Raw genomic sequence first — 16,868 nt, 5'->3', positions numbered from 1 at the left:
CAAAGGGAACACAGTAGCATTTTTCAAATGTGCACAGAACTGCCTGGGAATTTAGCTGTTTCCGAAATGTGCGGTCCAGAAATAGTGAGCTGCTTTCAGCCTGATATGCCAAATATTGAGTAATTTTCTGGAACGTATGTGTTGGACATTTGAGGGGGGGTTGGGAAATAGTGTGCAAGCCATAACTCACATGTATTCATGATACGTTATGAAAGATAGGCTGATCTCAGGTATCAGAATTAAAGAGTCATTGCTTCTACTAGGTAAGAAAGAACTGTTTTGGCTGTTGTCTGCTTTTTTTTTTTTTTTTTTTTTTACATACATTTTTCAGTATTTATCCAGGAGTTTAGAGCATGCAGACATGGCAGAGAACTTTAGGAGTTATCTGTGCATGGCTCTGGCTCCAGCTCCAGGCAGAAATCCAGCACTGGGTTAGTGCTTATCTTCTTAACCTTTGAAGGACAGGACTAAGGATATTGTGGTCTGCCTCTGTGACCCAGTTTAAGAGTCTCCTCTCTTCCCACTGTAAGTGTTGATTTGTCAGAGACAAATTCAGAAACCATTCACGACACTTGATTTCGTGATAAAATGTGTTCTTCCCTGCCCCTCCCCCCCAGCTGAAATTGTCAGTCTTTACCCCAATATGTGTTTGTGCGGTAGCCAAGACTTTTCCCCCACGTGATGTCAAATATGGATGAGGCACATCCTTCAGTGACTTTTCCCCTCCTCGCGTTCTTTTCTCACCTTCTAGCTCACGAATCATCTCTAACTACTAGAAGGATGTATGAAAATAAAAGTCGATTGCCATATTTTCATACTGATTTGCGGGCTATAGAGATTTTGTATACCTATGGTGCATTTGTTTGTATTACCCTTGTTCACTGAGTACTTAGTATATCGAGGAGGCATGTCCAACAGATGGAGTGATTCAGATCCCTCGGAGTGTTTCTCTTATGATAGAGTGGCGATCTACTCTACTCTACTCTTGGTTCTTCCATGATCTTAGACCCTCTAAACTCCAAGTGTGAGGTGGTTAAGTGTCCTCTGAAACAACCCTGCCCTGTCCATCTCTCCTTGTTGATCACCGCCCGTCTGTCTTCTGCGATTGTGGTGCTAGGAGATAGTGAGCTCAGGTGTAAGGAAATCCCCGGTAGCCACAGGAAGTTCATGCATTCCCTGGACCACTTTGTAGAAATTTCTTCCCATGGTCGTTCACAAATATTTTTGACATGCATAAAAAGTTATTTCTTTGTGATGAAATGGTTGAAAGCGTGGGCTAAGTGCAGACTCCAAATCTTTTTTTTTTTTTTTTTTTTTTTTAGCTGTTTGCTTTGGGCAAGGCTATGTAATCTATCTAACCTTTTCTAAACAATTACTCACCTTGTCTGTGAAATAGAAATTAGAATAGTACCCATCTCATAGAGTTGTAATGACGATTAAATGAGTTAACATCTGAAAAGCACGTAAAATAGTGCCTGTTGCATCAGAACTGGTCAGGAAATATTCTCTATTATTAGCTATTGGGTGTTTCATTTATGAAATCAAGTTAGAGCACACGTAATCATTTTGTTTGGACCATGAAAGGAAGGCCAGCAGCATACCCACCTTTGTGGAAATATTTATTGTCACCTATTTATTTCTACACTTTACTTGGCTTTACTTAAATAGCAACAAAAGACGGTTATTTTCAGCGCAATGACATAGGGTCATTGTCATATTTGGATAAATTAAAGTGACCGCATTTCTCTTTTTTACCTAAATTTGAAATCAACATGGCTATTCTTTGAAATATAAATGGACTTCCAGTCGGGAAATAGAACCGTGATGTATATGTATTTTAAATGGCATCTTTCTATGTGTAAAAAAGCGTTCTCTGTGGAGTTATTTCAATCATCACCCCAAACTAAATTTTGTACTTGGATCTGTGCTCTTTCAGGAAAGCAGTAACTTTACCGAGTGGAGAATACTTTTGGAACATCTTTATTCTTTTACTAGAATGTACATTATAAATTATATTACAAGTATCCATTGTAATGGGTTTAAATGACCTGCTTTCAGCGACACCAAAACATCTCGGAATAGTTTACATAACTTCTCATGTGTTCACAAAACAAAGAAGGATTTATGTTTTAGAAATTGATGAAAGTGGCTGTTATGTCAAATATACTTTTAAATAGAATCGTATTTTTATTTGTTGACTAGTGTGCCTGCTGGATACCAGCAGGTGCGTCAAGTGTTGAGGGCACAGATGGGAATAAAATGTGATTTCACGGGAGTCCGGAGACATGAGGAAATTAGCAGTAAGTGCATTACTGGAAATTAGCAGTAAGTGTTTCAGGTTTGCACAGGGTGTTGGGAGACGACAGGGAACAAACGGAACAGCCCTACTGGGAGTGGCCATAGAGGGCAAGGGGTGCAGAAAAATAATTCTGGGAGGAACCAGTGAAAAGGTCCGCGTGGTGTGAGTGAGGAAGCGTTTGAGAACATGGCTAGTCCCACTTCTGGAGAGCACGGGGGCCACCGGCCCTCGCAGCTTCCTGTAAGGCAGATCAAGGGTTTAGAATTTCTTCTGGAGGCCAGGGAGATTCATGGAGAGGTTTTTAAGAAAACTTTTATTTTCGGATTTGAATTTTAGAAAAGTTAGTTCCCCTGGCAGCAGATCTGAAGACGGATTGGAAGAGAACCAAGTTAGAGGAAAGAAAGCCAGTGAGAGGGCAGTTATAATAGAGAATACTGTGAGTGAAGGCAGTGAGTATGAAAATGGAAAGGAGAATTGAAACATTGTTCAGAAGGTAAAATTAGGAAGACTTAGTGACTGATGTCGGGCTGGACGAGGAAAGAGTCGGTAATAATTTCCAAAGCTGAGGGTGGTGGTGCTGCCCTCCGCCCGGAAGTGGGGGGACTATGCGAAAAGGAGCAAGAGAGATGGAGAATTTCTTTCTGGTCGAATGTTAAATTTTACGCAGGGGACTTCCCATGTATCGTGGGGTTTCCTGGTAGAGATACCCAGGTGGCTGTTAGAAACCAGATTTTAAATTCTTAAAGATATAATCACAAAGTAGAGAGAGAGAGAGAGAGATTAATTTAGGTAAGGTCATTTACTATGAGCATGGTAAAAAGAGGTGATCTGAATAAAAAGGAGAAAGAAAAAAACTAAAAATGGAGACCTCAGAAACTCTTAGTATTTAAAATCCCAGAAAGCTGGAGCTCCCAAAAGGTTCTTGAAAGGTAATGGTGGAAACAAGTGGAGAAGAAATGCTATAGAAACTTAAGAAATGAGAGAGGTTAGGACCGAGTTACTTTATATATACATAGAGGAGAGCTGAGAACATAGACACCAAACTATCAGGAGTGGCTAGCTCTGGAGTGTGGCAGGTTGAAGAGAATGATGATAGAACCGGGAATTTTAATATTTGAGTTTTTGATATTTGAATTTTTTTAAGTAAAAGTATTTTATACCTCTCTGTCCTACTTTTGCAACTTGTGGTGAGCTTCTAATTATTTCAGAATGAGAAGTGAAAAGCCAAAGTCAGGTTAAAATTTGAGTTAGAGTCCATTGGAAATGGAAAATAAGTCAGGCAAATAAGCTACTTAATCAGAACAGGAGAAGAAAGGAAAGGGCTCCACAGAGCGGTCAACAACGTTATGCTACAGACTGGTCAAAAAAGATAAGGATTGACTGCAGCCTTTTAGCTTGGTGTTTAGATTTGGTCACAAGTGACCTTATTAAAAGCAACTGCAATGAGAAGCCAAGGGCAGAAGCTTAACTCCACTTGTTGCCAAGTGGAAAGTGAGGGCATGCAAAGATGGCACAGTCTTCTCCTCCAACAGAAACCTGAGTGTGAAGGAAGAGAAGGGGGTAGAGAGCAGGACTGAGGGTCCAGGGTGAGTGAACTCTTTGCTCAAGGTCCTTACGGTGGCCAGAAAGAGATCCAAGCCTGCTCCCTTGGTCATGAAAGCTGCTTGCCGGCCATCCAAGAGTGGGGAGTAGCAGCGTGAGTTGACTTATCAGCCCCCTTCCTAAAACTGGGATCCACAGGAAGTGTTGTAAGGAATCGGACAAGTTGTTCAGGAAGATTTCTTACATGGACGAGACCTGAACTTATCTATACGCTGGAGGTAGGCACTAGCTGAGGGCAGAAAAGCTCTCAAGTACAGAGGAGTGTTGAGGTACTCTCATTTGGGAAGTCAACCCAACTATGTCCGGAGTCAAGTTTCATGCAAAAATGCCAAACCTGCCTTGTTCCAAAGGCTAATAAGCTAACTGATGTCATTTAAACATATATTCACGCTAGAAAAAAAAAAAATCATTCAGATGATAGAAATAAGCTACTAAATTGCTTCCTTTCTCCTTCTTCTTCTAAAGCCGAACAACAACTTACCCTTACACAGAAACGCAGATGTACAGCCAAAACACTGGAGGGAATTACTTTGATACTCAAGGGAGTTCTGCGCAGGTGACTACCGTGGTTTCGTCCCATAGCATGGTGGGCACCGGTGGGATTCAGATGGGCGTCACCGGAGGACAACTCATCAGCAGCTCTGGAGGAACCTATCTTATTGGCAATTCTATGGAGAACTCTGGTCACTCAGTGACACACACTACTCGGGCCTCCCCAGCGACAGTAAGTATTTCAGTTTTGACTTGTTCCATTTAGCTTCTTGCTAGCGCCTACGGTACATTTTCCTCCCTGGCGGGGAGAAAACAACACAGACTGGGCTGGGCAAGACTGTGTCGAGCAGTTTGAGTACTGTGGCATCACCCAGGGTGTGGTACGTGTGGTATTATTGTGCAGAACAATATTGATGTTGTGCCCCACAATTAGGTGAATTGGGAAGTTGTTATTAATAATGGAAAGATGGGTGTGTCTTACTCATTAATGCTGATTTTCATAGGCTTCCTTCAGTGATATTCAGTAAAATTAATTTCTGTGGAAAGAAATTACTTTCATATTATGTGGATTGACACCGCTTTATGAGATAAAAGCCAGGAAGTAATAGAGTAAAATACAACTTGGTTTGGAATTTGCACGAACAGTGATATTTATGTTAACTCATCACTGGAGAAGTTACCATATGTAGAATAGCATTTCCCAAACCTTACATATTTAGTTTGGCCATATTCACACTACCTCTACTGTTATTTACTTAATGTATTTTTAAAATGGATTCACTTCTAAAACCATGTGTCCTTTTTTTCTAAAGTCCATGAAAACCCATCCTTAAATAGTGAAAACAAAAGTGTTTACCCAGGTGCCATATTGTAAAGTCAGTTTGCATTCTGCCACAGAGACGCTTGGGAAAGCACTGATCTAGGTGATTCCAGCGAAAAAACATCCGCGTTGGCTCTGATGATAGGCATGAGGAAGCCGAACACACCTACATATTTGAATTTTCACGCTTTTAAAGTTTAAGAAAAATACTTGTTTTGACACAGGAAATTGTCATGTGTTGAAAGGCCGTCATAGAAGTAGGAATAGAAAGCTGTGCAGAATTTGATATCATCAAACTCTATCCCAAGGTTTCCCTGCTCACCGCAGCTAAGTGTAAGGAGAATATTCACTGAGAACCGCCTGGAGGAAGTGGCAATGGAATTGAGCTCATAGGTGCCTCATGTGAAGGGGAGCTGGGGATTTGAATTCAGTGCATTTCGTGATCTTACCGTATGTTTTGTTCTTACAACGAAACAGAGATAGAAACACATTTGGTAGAAAATAATTACGAGAGGCTTTATAGCTCTCATTTTATGGATTTTCCTCGAGATATAATATGTACTTGGTAAGTATTTTGTACGTAATTTTTTGGTTGGTAATCAATACACGTGTTCATACTTTTCATCATTTAGTACCTTTTCCCTACTCCATTTCTTAAAGCCCATTATATTTAATTTACCGTTTCCTGCTAACATCAGAACAAGATGACCTAGCCATTCTGAGGGAGAGCTCTTTTTTGTACTTGTTTTCTTTGTGTTGTGTAGCATTTCTTATGTGTGTTCGTCTCTTGCTTTTAATAACACTAAATGTGGCATTCCCAAACTTTTTTTGTCACGCCAGGATATTTATGTAGATTAGGGACGCAATCATGGCTTCTCTGGACCTCAGTTCCCCTCGCAGCAAAACAAGAGCTTAGTTCAACCGAGTGATTTCCTAATTTCCTCCCAGCTTTAAAAATCATAATATTTACAAAGGAATTGTAAAATGTTCTAGATGTAAAAGTAACTCCACCTTGACCATTAAAGGAAAAGAGGTAGATTAGGTGCTGGTACTTTATAGCGCGCCTGATAAGGGCCCCCCAGAAAAGTCATTTTCAGTGGAAAGAGAAACACTTGTCATTTATCAAGGCCTTAGGAAGACTGACGAATGGGGAGAAAGAGTTCTTTCCCACTTTGCTTTCATCACCCTCTCCCATGCTGGCGTACCATCTGTCCATCCCCAGTCCTTCTCCTGGCTCTCCTGCTTGCCTTCACACTGAAGGCAGCCTCACTGTTAAACATCTTCATCCACTTGATGGGGGTTTACTAAATGTACGAGCGTTATCGCTGAGTTAATGAAATTGATTATTCTGGGTCGTGGCGATACAGGTGCAAACGTGACGAAGGAAGTCTTACAGGTTTTGTTTTGTTGGCTTTCTACGTAGACCATGAGAAGTGGCATTGCTCCTTAAGTTATCCATCACACAGATTTGGTGTGTGATTTTTATTATCTTAATTGGTAAATTAAACTAACACTTAAAATGACTGAATTATAATCACCGGGAATAGTGGAAACCTCTTTAAAAAAAATAGTCAATTCATAGTGTTAATTGTATATATTAATTCCCACCAAATTAATGTTTAAGGGTAATATTTAAGGATGTTCTCTGGTAGCTTGTTTTCTTCTTTTACAAGAAAATTTCCTTTTTAGCAAAAGGAGTAAAAAAGTGAAATAAAAAGATGGCTTTTGCACGGAAAACTCATAAGGTGCCTCCTCAAAGCACATGTGACAGTGTCCTGTGATGGATACATACTGTCTAACTATACATCTGCTAGTGTTTATTGTATTATCTTACATTTATGACCAAGATTTATATTTGATTTAGAACCCCCTCCATAGCCCTGAATATCTTCATCTCCATCATTCACAGCTGTGTGCACAGTTTCACATCTGTTACTGTAGTAAAGCTAACAAAGTTGAAGTGCCGTGAAACCTATTTAAGATTTTCTACCATTCCCCTTTTGCCAAACGTTAGAAAATTTGTGGCTTCTGAATGTTTAGACTCCTAGAACTCAAGATTTTTTGAGAGAGCCCATGTCCTTAAAGGGAATTTACTGATTTTCACGTAGCTTTTTCATTCTCTGCACACCCAAACAAAGAATGTGCGTGAGCACAATCTCTAACAACTTGTTGGCCAAGACTCAAGGCATTTCTTTCAAACATTGAGCGGGGCTGTGCCATTGAAGTTTCTTTCTCTGGCTGTTCTATAGAGTTCAGCCTATCTCACCTGTGGCATGCCTAACACAGCTGACCAGGTAGCAGTAGCCTTTGCTGTGGTCAGAATTCCCTCCTGGGAAATAGTCAGTTGGGCTGTTCCTTAAGAGGCTATAATACGTGGAATATGTAGTCAGTTAATTTGGTTGATGCTAGTTTGAGCTAGTTTGAGCTCTTGGGAACAACACAAACCTTTACTCGGTTTATGGTAGCAAGGTTTCCTGCTCTAGTTCTCAGAATCATTGCCTTCCCTCTTACATCTGGCCTCAGTCTATACAGAAATACTTCTATCTGAATTTAGTAGGAATAACTTCTGAATCAAAGGAAGGTTTACTCCAATGTGCAAACCAGTTCCTAGGATATGCCAATGGGAACGAAAAGATCATTTTACATTGATGCCGTTACTAAGAAAAATAAAGAAATAGCACTTGAAATATTTTCTGACCTAGTCTCAGTATACAACCATCTCTCTTCTACTAGAAGTCTCTCTGCATCATTAACAGAGAATTGCTTTTGAGCATATGATTTCCTTTAGTTTCATACCTTTAAGTGAAAAAATATTTTATATAACATGTTTTCGTATTTGATCCCTGCATTGTAAAAATGTCCAGATTTCAAGTTACGTAGAAATAATCAGAATTTTCTAGAAGATTATGATAGTAACAAATATAGTTTTATTTTATGAATGTATTATGGTATAAACCACTGATATTCAGATTTGGCCAAAATACTACTTCTCCTTTTCCTTATTTTTTTTTTTTTTACTTGGTCAGTGGAGTCTATGTGTATAAACTTTATATAATAGTTATATATGTTTTTACTTACACAAACGTGTATACACACATTTAATAGGCATTTCCTACTGCTAGTATAAGTAAGTGTCAAAACGATGAGCATTTTTATTGGAACATCACCGGATGTGAGTTCAGCTAAGCTGCTACCTGAATAAATGGTTTACAGTTTATAAAACTAATCATTCCAGGGATCTATTTATTGTTAATATGTCAGTGCCCATGGACATTATGGCAGAAGACTTAGCTTCAGTCACGGCTCTAGCTCGTCATATACTTTGACCTTTCTCCTAACCGCATCACCATGATGTTTCCTTGTATGTCTTTATCCATTTAAAACTGTGATTTTTCTTCATTGTTTTTCTGTATAACCATACCATTTGTAGAATTTTTAGAATTTTGGAACCTGAGCCCAATTTGCGTTTGAGGCTCAGAAGCTTGTGATTGTAGTTAGTGATATTTTTGTGCTCATCACAACATAGTTATCCCAGACTTTATAATAATTAGCAATTTAAGAAGCTTTATTTACTCACTTCTCTATAAAATAACATTTGTGTTCTTATAATTAGATGGTTATTTATGGAGGGTTTTTTTTTTCCTCTTCTTGTTAACTAAATAAGATTACATTAATCATTTTTTAGACTGTGATATGAAAGCTAATTTTTATACCTTTCTATATATACATTTAGTAATTATATATGTTAAATGCCTCTTGCTAAAAGTAGATCCCACCAAAAGGCACAAGGAAAATGTATTGAAACTAATATTGTTCATACCTCTCCTTCTTTTGATTAATGTAAAATATCCTAATTTCTTTGATTTATCTGGAAGAAAATTTGAATGTCCATCTGACGCTATATAAACAAAAGTCTGGTCTAGCTTATATAATTTATAGAAAGTTAAGAATTTGCTTAAGAGTTATAGATGCTTTTTTCCTTTATTTTTGGGTTTACATGTTCATGGATTTTATGTAAGAGAATTTTTTTTTTCTAAAAAGATGAATGAATGGGGTGCCTGGCTGGCTTAGTTGGTAGAGCGAATAACTCTCTATCTTGGGGTTGTAAGTTTGAGCCCCATGTTGGGTACAGTAATGACTTAAAGACAAATGAATATGTTTAGTGCCTCCAGAAAATGCTTTTGCCCTTCTTGTTCCTTTGGGACATTAGCTACATATTTTTAAGTAGCACAGCTCAAAAGATCTAGGAGTGTGCATGATGAGGTGGTCTCCTGATCTGTTCTGCAGGGTTTTTCCTTGGAGGCAACGAATGCATCAAGTTCTTTGAGTATTCATTTTAATTTTAAGTTTTTTAACGTTTATTTATTTTTGAGAGACAGAGACAGAGTGTGAGTGCGGGAGGGGCAGAGAGAGAGGGAGACAGAATCCGAAGCAGGCTCCAAGCTCTGAGCTGTCAGCACAGAGCCTGACGTGGGGCTCAAGAAATTTGAGAAAGATAAATACCATATGATTTCACTCAGATGTGGAATTTAAGACAAAAAACAAGCAAAGGGGGAAAAAGAGAGAAACAAATGAAGAAACAGACTCTTAACTATAGAGAACAAACTGATAGGGCTCTGGGGCTCTCTGGACTGCGAGATCACGACCTGAGTCAAAGTCAGACGCTTCACCAGCTGATCCACTCAGGTGCCCCAAGTTTAATTATCATATATAAAGATATGCTTGGAAGAAAAATCTTTTAATTTAAAAGCGTGCATAAATTATGCATGCATCAGTTATTTTATATATCATATTTCATATATTACAGACATAATAATTTCTATTTTAAATGATTTTTTTAGTCTTCCAGGCAATCCCAGTGACAAAAACACAGAAAGAAAGCACTCCACTTATCTTGGTAGAAGCCTGTATGTCCATTATGATCATAGCATTTTCTGTTTTCCTGTGCCGTGTTTTCTCTAGGCCAACTTGAACCCCCACGTGAACCTCCTCAGAGAGAGGACCGTGAATCTTCTGCTTCCTGTACTAAATCCTAAATTGACTGAAGGTTCTGGGACCTCATTTTCGAAGCACTTAATAAAATGGGACTTTGAGTGACTGGTGGTCTCCATCGCTTCATCTAAATTCCATTCAGCCGTCAGTCAGTTCCACTCCACTCCAGCCTTGAGGCTGATAAGATCTGGAGGCAGTAATTTTACGGTTAAGGCTGTAAGACATTCCACTCCTAGAAATCTTGATAAACTAGAAGGTTAAGACAAACAGAATGACAGGGACCTTCAGCCTCTCCTGAGCCTAGCTGATGGATTCCCTTCTATTTCTAAAGCACAAATAGAATGAATTATTTTTATTTTTAGCTATTTCCTAGAGAAACAGCATTTCAGAACACAGGTCTGTTATGTAACCTGTGAGAGATGGCTAGATTCTATTTCATGTGAAATCAAGATTAGGAAGGTTTTTTTTAAAAAAATGAATTTATTTATTTTGCGAGAGAAAGGGAGAGCGTGAGCAGGAAAGGGGTGGGGAGAGAGAGGGAGAGAGAGGATCCCAAGCAGGCTCTGTGCTGTCAGCACAGAGCCCGATGTAGGGCTCAATCTTACAACTGTGCGATTAGGAAGGTTTAATGATATTTGTAAATTGTTATAAATAGAGGAATAAGTAACTTTTGCTTTACCCTTGTATTTATAAGTGAAATTTCAAATTAATTTATTAGTTCGAAACTACTCTAGAGTTTGAAGGAAGAAAAAAAACATGTTTCACTCCTGAAGACCAGGCAATCCAGATAAAATATGAAATGTATTGGTGGTAATTAAAGTACACTGTAGTCTGTGAGTTACATATGAATCATGAGACCCATAAAGTTTTTTTTTATTAAGTTTTAATTTTAATTCCAGTATAGTTAGCCTACAATATTACATTAGTTTCACGTATACAATATGGTGATTCTCCAGTTCCATACATCTGGCGCCTATCACAGCAGGTGCCCTCCTTAATCCCCATCACCTATTTCACCCCTCCCCCGCCCACCTCCCCTCCAGTGACCATCACTTTGTTCTCTATAGTTAAGAGTCTGTTTCTTGGTTTGTTTCTCTTTTTTTCCCCCTTTGCTTGTTTTTTGTCTTAAATTCCACATCTGAGTGAAATCATATGGTATTTGTCTTTCTCAGTCTGACTTCTTTCGCTTTTACTCTCGAGCTCCATCCATGTTGTTGCCCATGGCAAGATTTTGTCGCTTTTTGTGGCTGAGTAATATTCCATTGCTTATACATACCACATCTCTTTAATCCATTCATCTATCAGTGGACACGTGGGCTGCTTCCATATCTTGGCTATCGTAGATAATGGCGCAATAAACATAGGGGTGCGTGTATCTCTTTGAATTAGTGTTTTCTTTTGTTTTTTGTATTTTTTGGTAAATATCCAGTATTGCAGTGTAGGGTAGTTAGACCCATAAAATTTTCACACTTCCTCTTCCACTGGCCCATGTCTTTTCGTTTAATGAGGGAAATTACAACACAATACGTATTACCAATTACCAGTTTTCAAATGAGAGAGAATTTCTCCATGTTCCCTCCATGTTATCAATTTATCCTGCAAAAGCATGTGATTTGATTACCACTTTCTCAGCATGCATAACTGTAGTTGTTTTTATTGGCCACAGAATTATATGGTTTCTTTTCAAATCTAGCTACTGTGTTTGGTTATAATTGTCGGTACCCATAAATTTCACTGGCTAGGAGTTTTGTAATCTAACTGTAGAAAGTTAGAAATAATTGTACACATTTATTTTAAATTTACTCATTATAAGTTTCAGTACCTTTCCCATCTGCCTTGTAGGAAAGGAAGATGGGAGGTTTTTAACCGTGCTTTCAAAATTACAAGAAAGATGTAGTTAGAGAAGAAAAAGAAAATATGAAAATTCAAAGGAGATAAGGAGGTTAGCATTGCAGATGATATGATTGTATACCTGCTAAAAACCCTAGAGACCAAATGAAAAACTATAATACGAGAATTTAGTAAAATTCATATTCAATGAGATCAGTATGGTTTCTAGATACAAATAACAGCAATTAGAAAACATTATGAAAGCAAAGATCTCATTTATAATAAGTTTAAAATATACCAGGCAGTAAACGAACAATATTTGTATAAGATCCAGCTTAATATGGGGCGCGTGGGTGGCTCAGTTGGTTGAGTGTCTGACTTCGGCTCAGGTCATGATCTCATGGTCAGTGAGTTCGAGCCCCACGTCCGGCTCTGTGCTGATGGCTCAGAGCGTGGAGCCTGCTTCAGATTCTGTGTCTCCCTCTCTCTGCCCCTCCCCCCTCATGTTCTCTCTCTCTCTCTCTCTCTCTCTCTCTCTCTCTCTGTCAAAAATAAATAAACATTAAAAAATTTTAAAAAAAAGATACAGCTTAATAAAACTCTCTATGTTCCTGAGGGGCACAAAAAGAAGTTCGAATAAATAAAAAGAAGTTACAGCATCAAACATTTTGAATCCTGTTAATTTTAATATTTCAGTATGATCCCAATCAAAATACCAATAGGTTCTTCTCTGTTTATGAGAAAGACGTGTTTATATAATTAAACATGTAAGAATAGCGAAGGGAATTTTGTAAAAAGAGAAATACTGGAGAATAATGTTAACAGCCCTACAGTTGGATTCAAACATATTATAAAATTATAATAATTAAGGCAGAATGGTCAGCACATGACTGGATCAGTCTAGCCCAGTGCTGGACTAAAGACCATAAACAGGTCAAATGTATGGAGGAATATAGTATATGATAAAGGTCACACTGCCTGTCAGTGGAGAAATGATGGATTATCAATAAATGATATTTGGGACAACTGGATAACTAGGAGAGAAGATTGGGTTGGTTCCGTAACTTAACTCCTTATGCAAAAATTAATTGCGCTTGGATGGAAGCACGCATCTTATGATTATCCTTTTGTAGTAGTGAAGCTGATGTGAAATTCAGAAGCTACAAAGAGTATCTCGATAAAATCTGCTACATAAAAGTGAAAACATTCCACGTGCCCGAAACTGCAGTAAACAAAGGCAACGGGGCAAGAACACTGGGCATAAAGTTCAGAGACATTACATCTGAAGAAATGATCTGTTTCATATACAGACCACTCTCATAAACCCCTCAGAAAAATAAAAAGACCAAGAAATGGGGAGAGTATATGAACGAGCAGTCCCCCTAGAAGGAGATGGAAAATAACCCCCCAAAAGAGACTGTCGTTTATGTTTCACGCAGGTAGAGCCAGGAGAGTCAGTAAGCCTTACCGCGGGTGGAGAGAACCCGGACCTCTCCCGCCCTGCTGGTAGGAATCTAGACTGGCACAGGATTGGAAAGCAGTGTGGACGTTTGTATAAAAGTTGACAACACACATGTCCTTTAACCCCCCAGAGTGTACTGTGTATTTCTAGTTATTTATCCTACCTGTGATACTCTTCCATACATAAAATGCATAAACAGCCGTATTCCACTGAGGGTTCTTTATACTAGAAAAATTGGGAAAAGGCTTAACTAACCCATCAGCAGGGAGCTAGGTAAATATGTTTTGGTGCCTTTTTCTTCATTCAGTGGGATTTTCTACAGCCAGTGAAGAATGAGGAAGTAAGTGTATGTACTTACATGAATAGGGAGAAACATACATAGATTTAGATATAGAGAGATGAAAAGATCTCCGTATTATAAAAGGAAAAAAGCAAGAGGTTACGTGTGTTTAAATAGAAACCTGTATTTGCATATGCTTATATAAGCACAAAGATATCTCCAGAAGAATGCATGAAGAAAAAAATACACATGGAGGCATGTGAATACATTATCCATTAAAAAAAAAAGTGATTTATGATTTGCAAAAATTTCACGCAAGCCCTTGATGATTAAGCGTATCTATTTGGTCATGTCCCCCAAATACGTGTAACCAACACAACCCTTTCTTCATGTGCCCCGTGTAAAGATTGTCCATGAGGTTTCACAACTCAAATTAAACCTTGTTCCTAGGCTTCAGAAAAAGTCATCCTTTATTAAGACTGTTGGAAATTCGCAAAATGGCAACTGTCATTGCATTTAGTAAAGAATCTTGGATCTATTCTTACACAGGATTTTGGAGCGAAAGTAAATGTATTGTGTTTCTATTCCTGTCTTGATTATTTTCTTTAATCACTCACTTACCCATTTATTGAGCTCTCCCTGTGGACCAGGCTCTCTGCTTCTACAGGACAGGTACTGGAGCCAGTTCTGGTCTACCAGAAAGCTACTTAATCCTCAAAGTCAAAAATGGAAATCCACAAACTTCTTTTCAGTGAGGACTTTTATCTTCTCTCTCACCACATTATTTTTTAAATCACAAAATCGTTGATGTGTTTTAAATTGATGAATTTTAGATTCACCAAAATTCTGATTACCTTCTGATTCTGTTGCTAATATAAATTGCAAAACTGCCTAAAGGTTGGGTTGGATTGTATTGGGTAGGAAGAGAACGAAGAGAGAAACAAAACTCCAAATAATACTTAGACTTCAAAGTCACTCTTTAATAGGGTTAACCAGCACCATTGTAGGGATGCCCATCACCTTGCTGCTTCCTGCAGTCTGACCCTGGTAAAGAAAAAAAATGGGGGGGGGGAATATTTTAGTGCAGTGTTCCTCCAACTTGAGAGTGCATTCTCTAGAGCATTTGTTAAAGACATCACTGGAACCCTTCCCCAGGGCTTTTGACTCCATGTGGGGAAGGGCCCACGATTTGCATTTTTTACCGGTGCTCAGGTGATTCAGATCCAGGACCACACTTTGAGAAATCCTCTGTTTGAGTGATCATATAGGCTGAATACAACGTCAAAAACATTCTTAATACCGAGAATAGTCTGCAAAGGGCAGATTGGAAATCTCATTTATACATTTGCAAATATAAACTTGGCCTTGAATCCTATCCCTGAATTCTAACCCAGCAGGTTCCAGGAGGGTAATTCTAGCCCTGAGTGCTTATGGAATAGATGTCTTAGAAAATGGTTTTATTGTCAGGCACTGATAATGCCAGTCTTTTGGGTCCTGGTGAGGGTGGAGGGATGTGGGCTGTACAGAATGATCAGAGGAACCAAAACAACAGTCTTGGTCTCAATCCACCAACTTAAATCAAATAATCTCAGAACACATTCAATTTATGCAATTTTTTTTAATCCAAATGTTTTTTTTTTCTCATAAATATTTCAGAACAGCTTCAGGTGGTACAAAACTGCCAGAACTTCATGTTGAAAGCGTAACAATTTAAAATTGTTCTCTCAATGTCATAAAATTATGTGGATAGAGAAGATTTTTGAGACATTTACAAGACTTGGAACCTCTTGGCGCTAAACGCTCAGTGTGTACGATTGAGGTTTCATCTTGAGCCACTTTCTGGTTTAAGAGGAGATGCAAACCAAAGCTGGCTAGGAGTGTCGTCTGGGCATTTTTGATTTTTTTTTTAAGCCTTAAAAGAACAACATGTCCTGACTCTGTCAGAGTGAAGCTTCTTGTGAACGTTGCTTTGGTGTGACATATTTACATGTTGATTTCTGTACTGCCTAAATATACAGCTAAGGGAGCGGTATTTTGGTCAGAGCATTACTGTCTAACTTGCCAGGCCTCCTGGGCCCAAGAGACATCTCTAGATGCTTAGAAGAAGGGATCCAGTGACCTGCAGGGAACTGATTCACCTGGTTAGTGCAGAGCATTCAAAGTTTTGGGATCACAACCCACAATAAGAAATACTGTTATACTGTGGCCCGGTGCTCACACATACATAGATTCCTGAGTACACATCTGTATGTGCACACATATATTACCTATGTGCACATATCATTCGTAGACCAGTGACTGAAACCAAAGTTCCACAAAACGGTTCTTACCCATGCTGTGGGCAGGGACTCCTGATGAGTTCCTACTCTCTTGGATTTCATTAATTTTCGAAAACTGCTGACCAGGACCCACATATTTGACATCATAACCCGCTGGTGGATTGCACCTTACATTCCGCAAAGCACGGCCTTGGGCAAATTGAAGAGGAGAGCAGAGCCGTGGCGCTACCTGTATGAGAGACCTGGCCGCAGTCTCCATTGTTTTGTGTTCAGGTGTGGTGTTGTTGTTGTGCGTTTCTAACCGGTGTCCAGGGCCACACTTTGAAAACCCCTGTGTTGGAGTGATCATATAGACTAGATACCAAGTGAAAGTGTTCTTCCCTTTGATTCTGCTGGCTGAAGTGCTTCCTGTAGGAAACCGCCCGCCCCCCCCCCCCCCCACCCTACCTGTATACAGCAGGAGGATGTCATTTCCAACAGGCGTGAAGGTGGTGGCTTTGTGTCATGTTAGCAGTCACACATACCTTTTCTGGACAAAAGCCACCAAGTAGAAATATTTCTGCCTTACTTAATCTCAGATGCAAACAAAATGTGAAGTCTTAGAGTTCAGGGGAGGAATTACCCCAAAGGAGATCTCCAGTCTTGATTTTTTAATTTATTTATTTTTGAGAGACAGAGACAGACAGCATGAGCAGGGGAGGAGCAGGGAGAGAGCTCCAGGCTCCAGGCTTTCAGCTGTCAGCGCAGAGCCCGGCACGGGGCTGGAACCCACGAATTGTGAGATCCTGACCTGAGCCGAAGTCAGACGCTTA

General features: G+C 39.1%; 1 protein-coding gene across 12 annotated transcripts in view; it reads left to right on the top strand.

Annotated features, from left to right (window-relative positions):
• The window catches only part of RFX3 (regulatory factor X3), a 288,688-nt gene that overhangs the window by 183,745 nt on the left and 88,075 nt on the right, over nucleotides 1–16,868 (top strand). For all 12 annotated transcript variants that reach the window (XM_047830025.1, XM_047830023.1, XM_047830028.1 and 9 more), the window contains one exon: nucleotides 4,367–4,625. In XM_047830025.1, coding sequence (XP_047685981.1) covers nucleotides 4,367–4,625 — 259 coding nt within the window. The remainder of the gene's footprint in view (nucleotides 1–4,366; nucleotides 4,626–16,868) is intronic.

The sequence above is a fragment of the Prionailurus viverrinus genome, chromosome D4, assembly GCF_022837055.1.
Source record: "Prionailurus viverrinus isolate Anna chromosome D4, UM_Priviv_1.0, whole genome shotgun sequence".
Lineage (NCBI taxonomy): Eukaryota > Metazoa > Chordata > Mammalia > Carnivora > Felidae > Prionailurus > Prionailurus viverrinus.
Note: the sequence above shows the minus strand (reverse complement) of the source record. Positions and strands in the feature narration are given on the sequence as shown.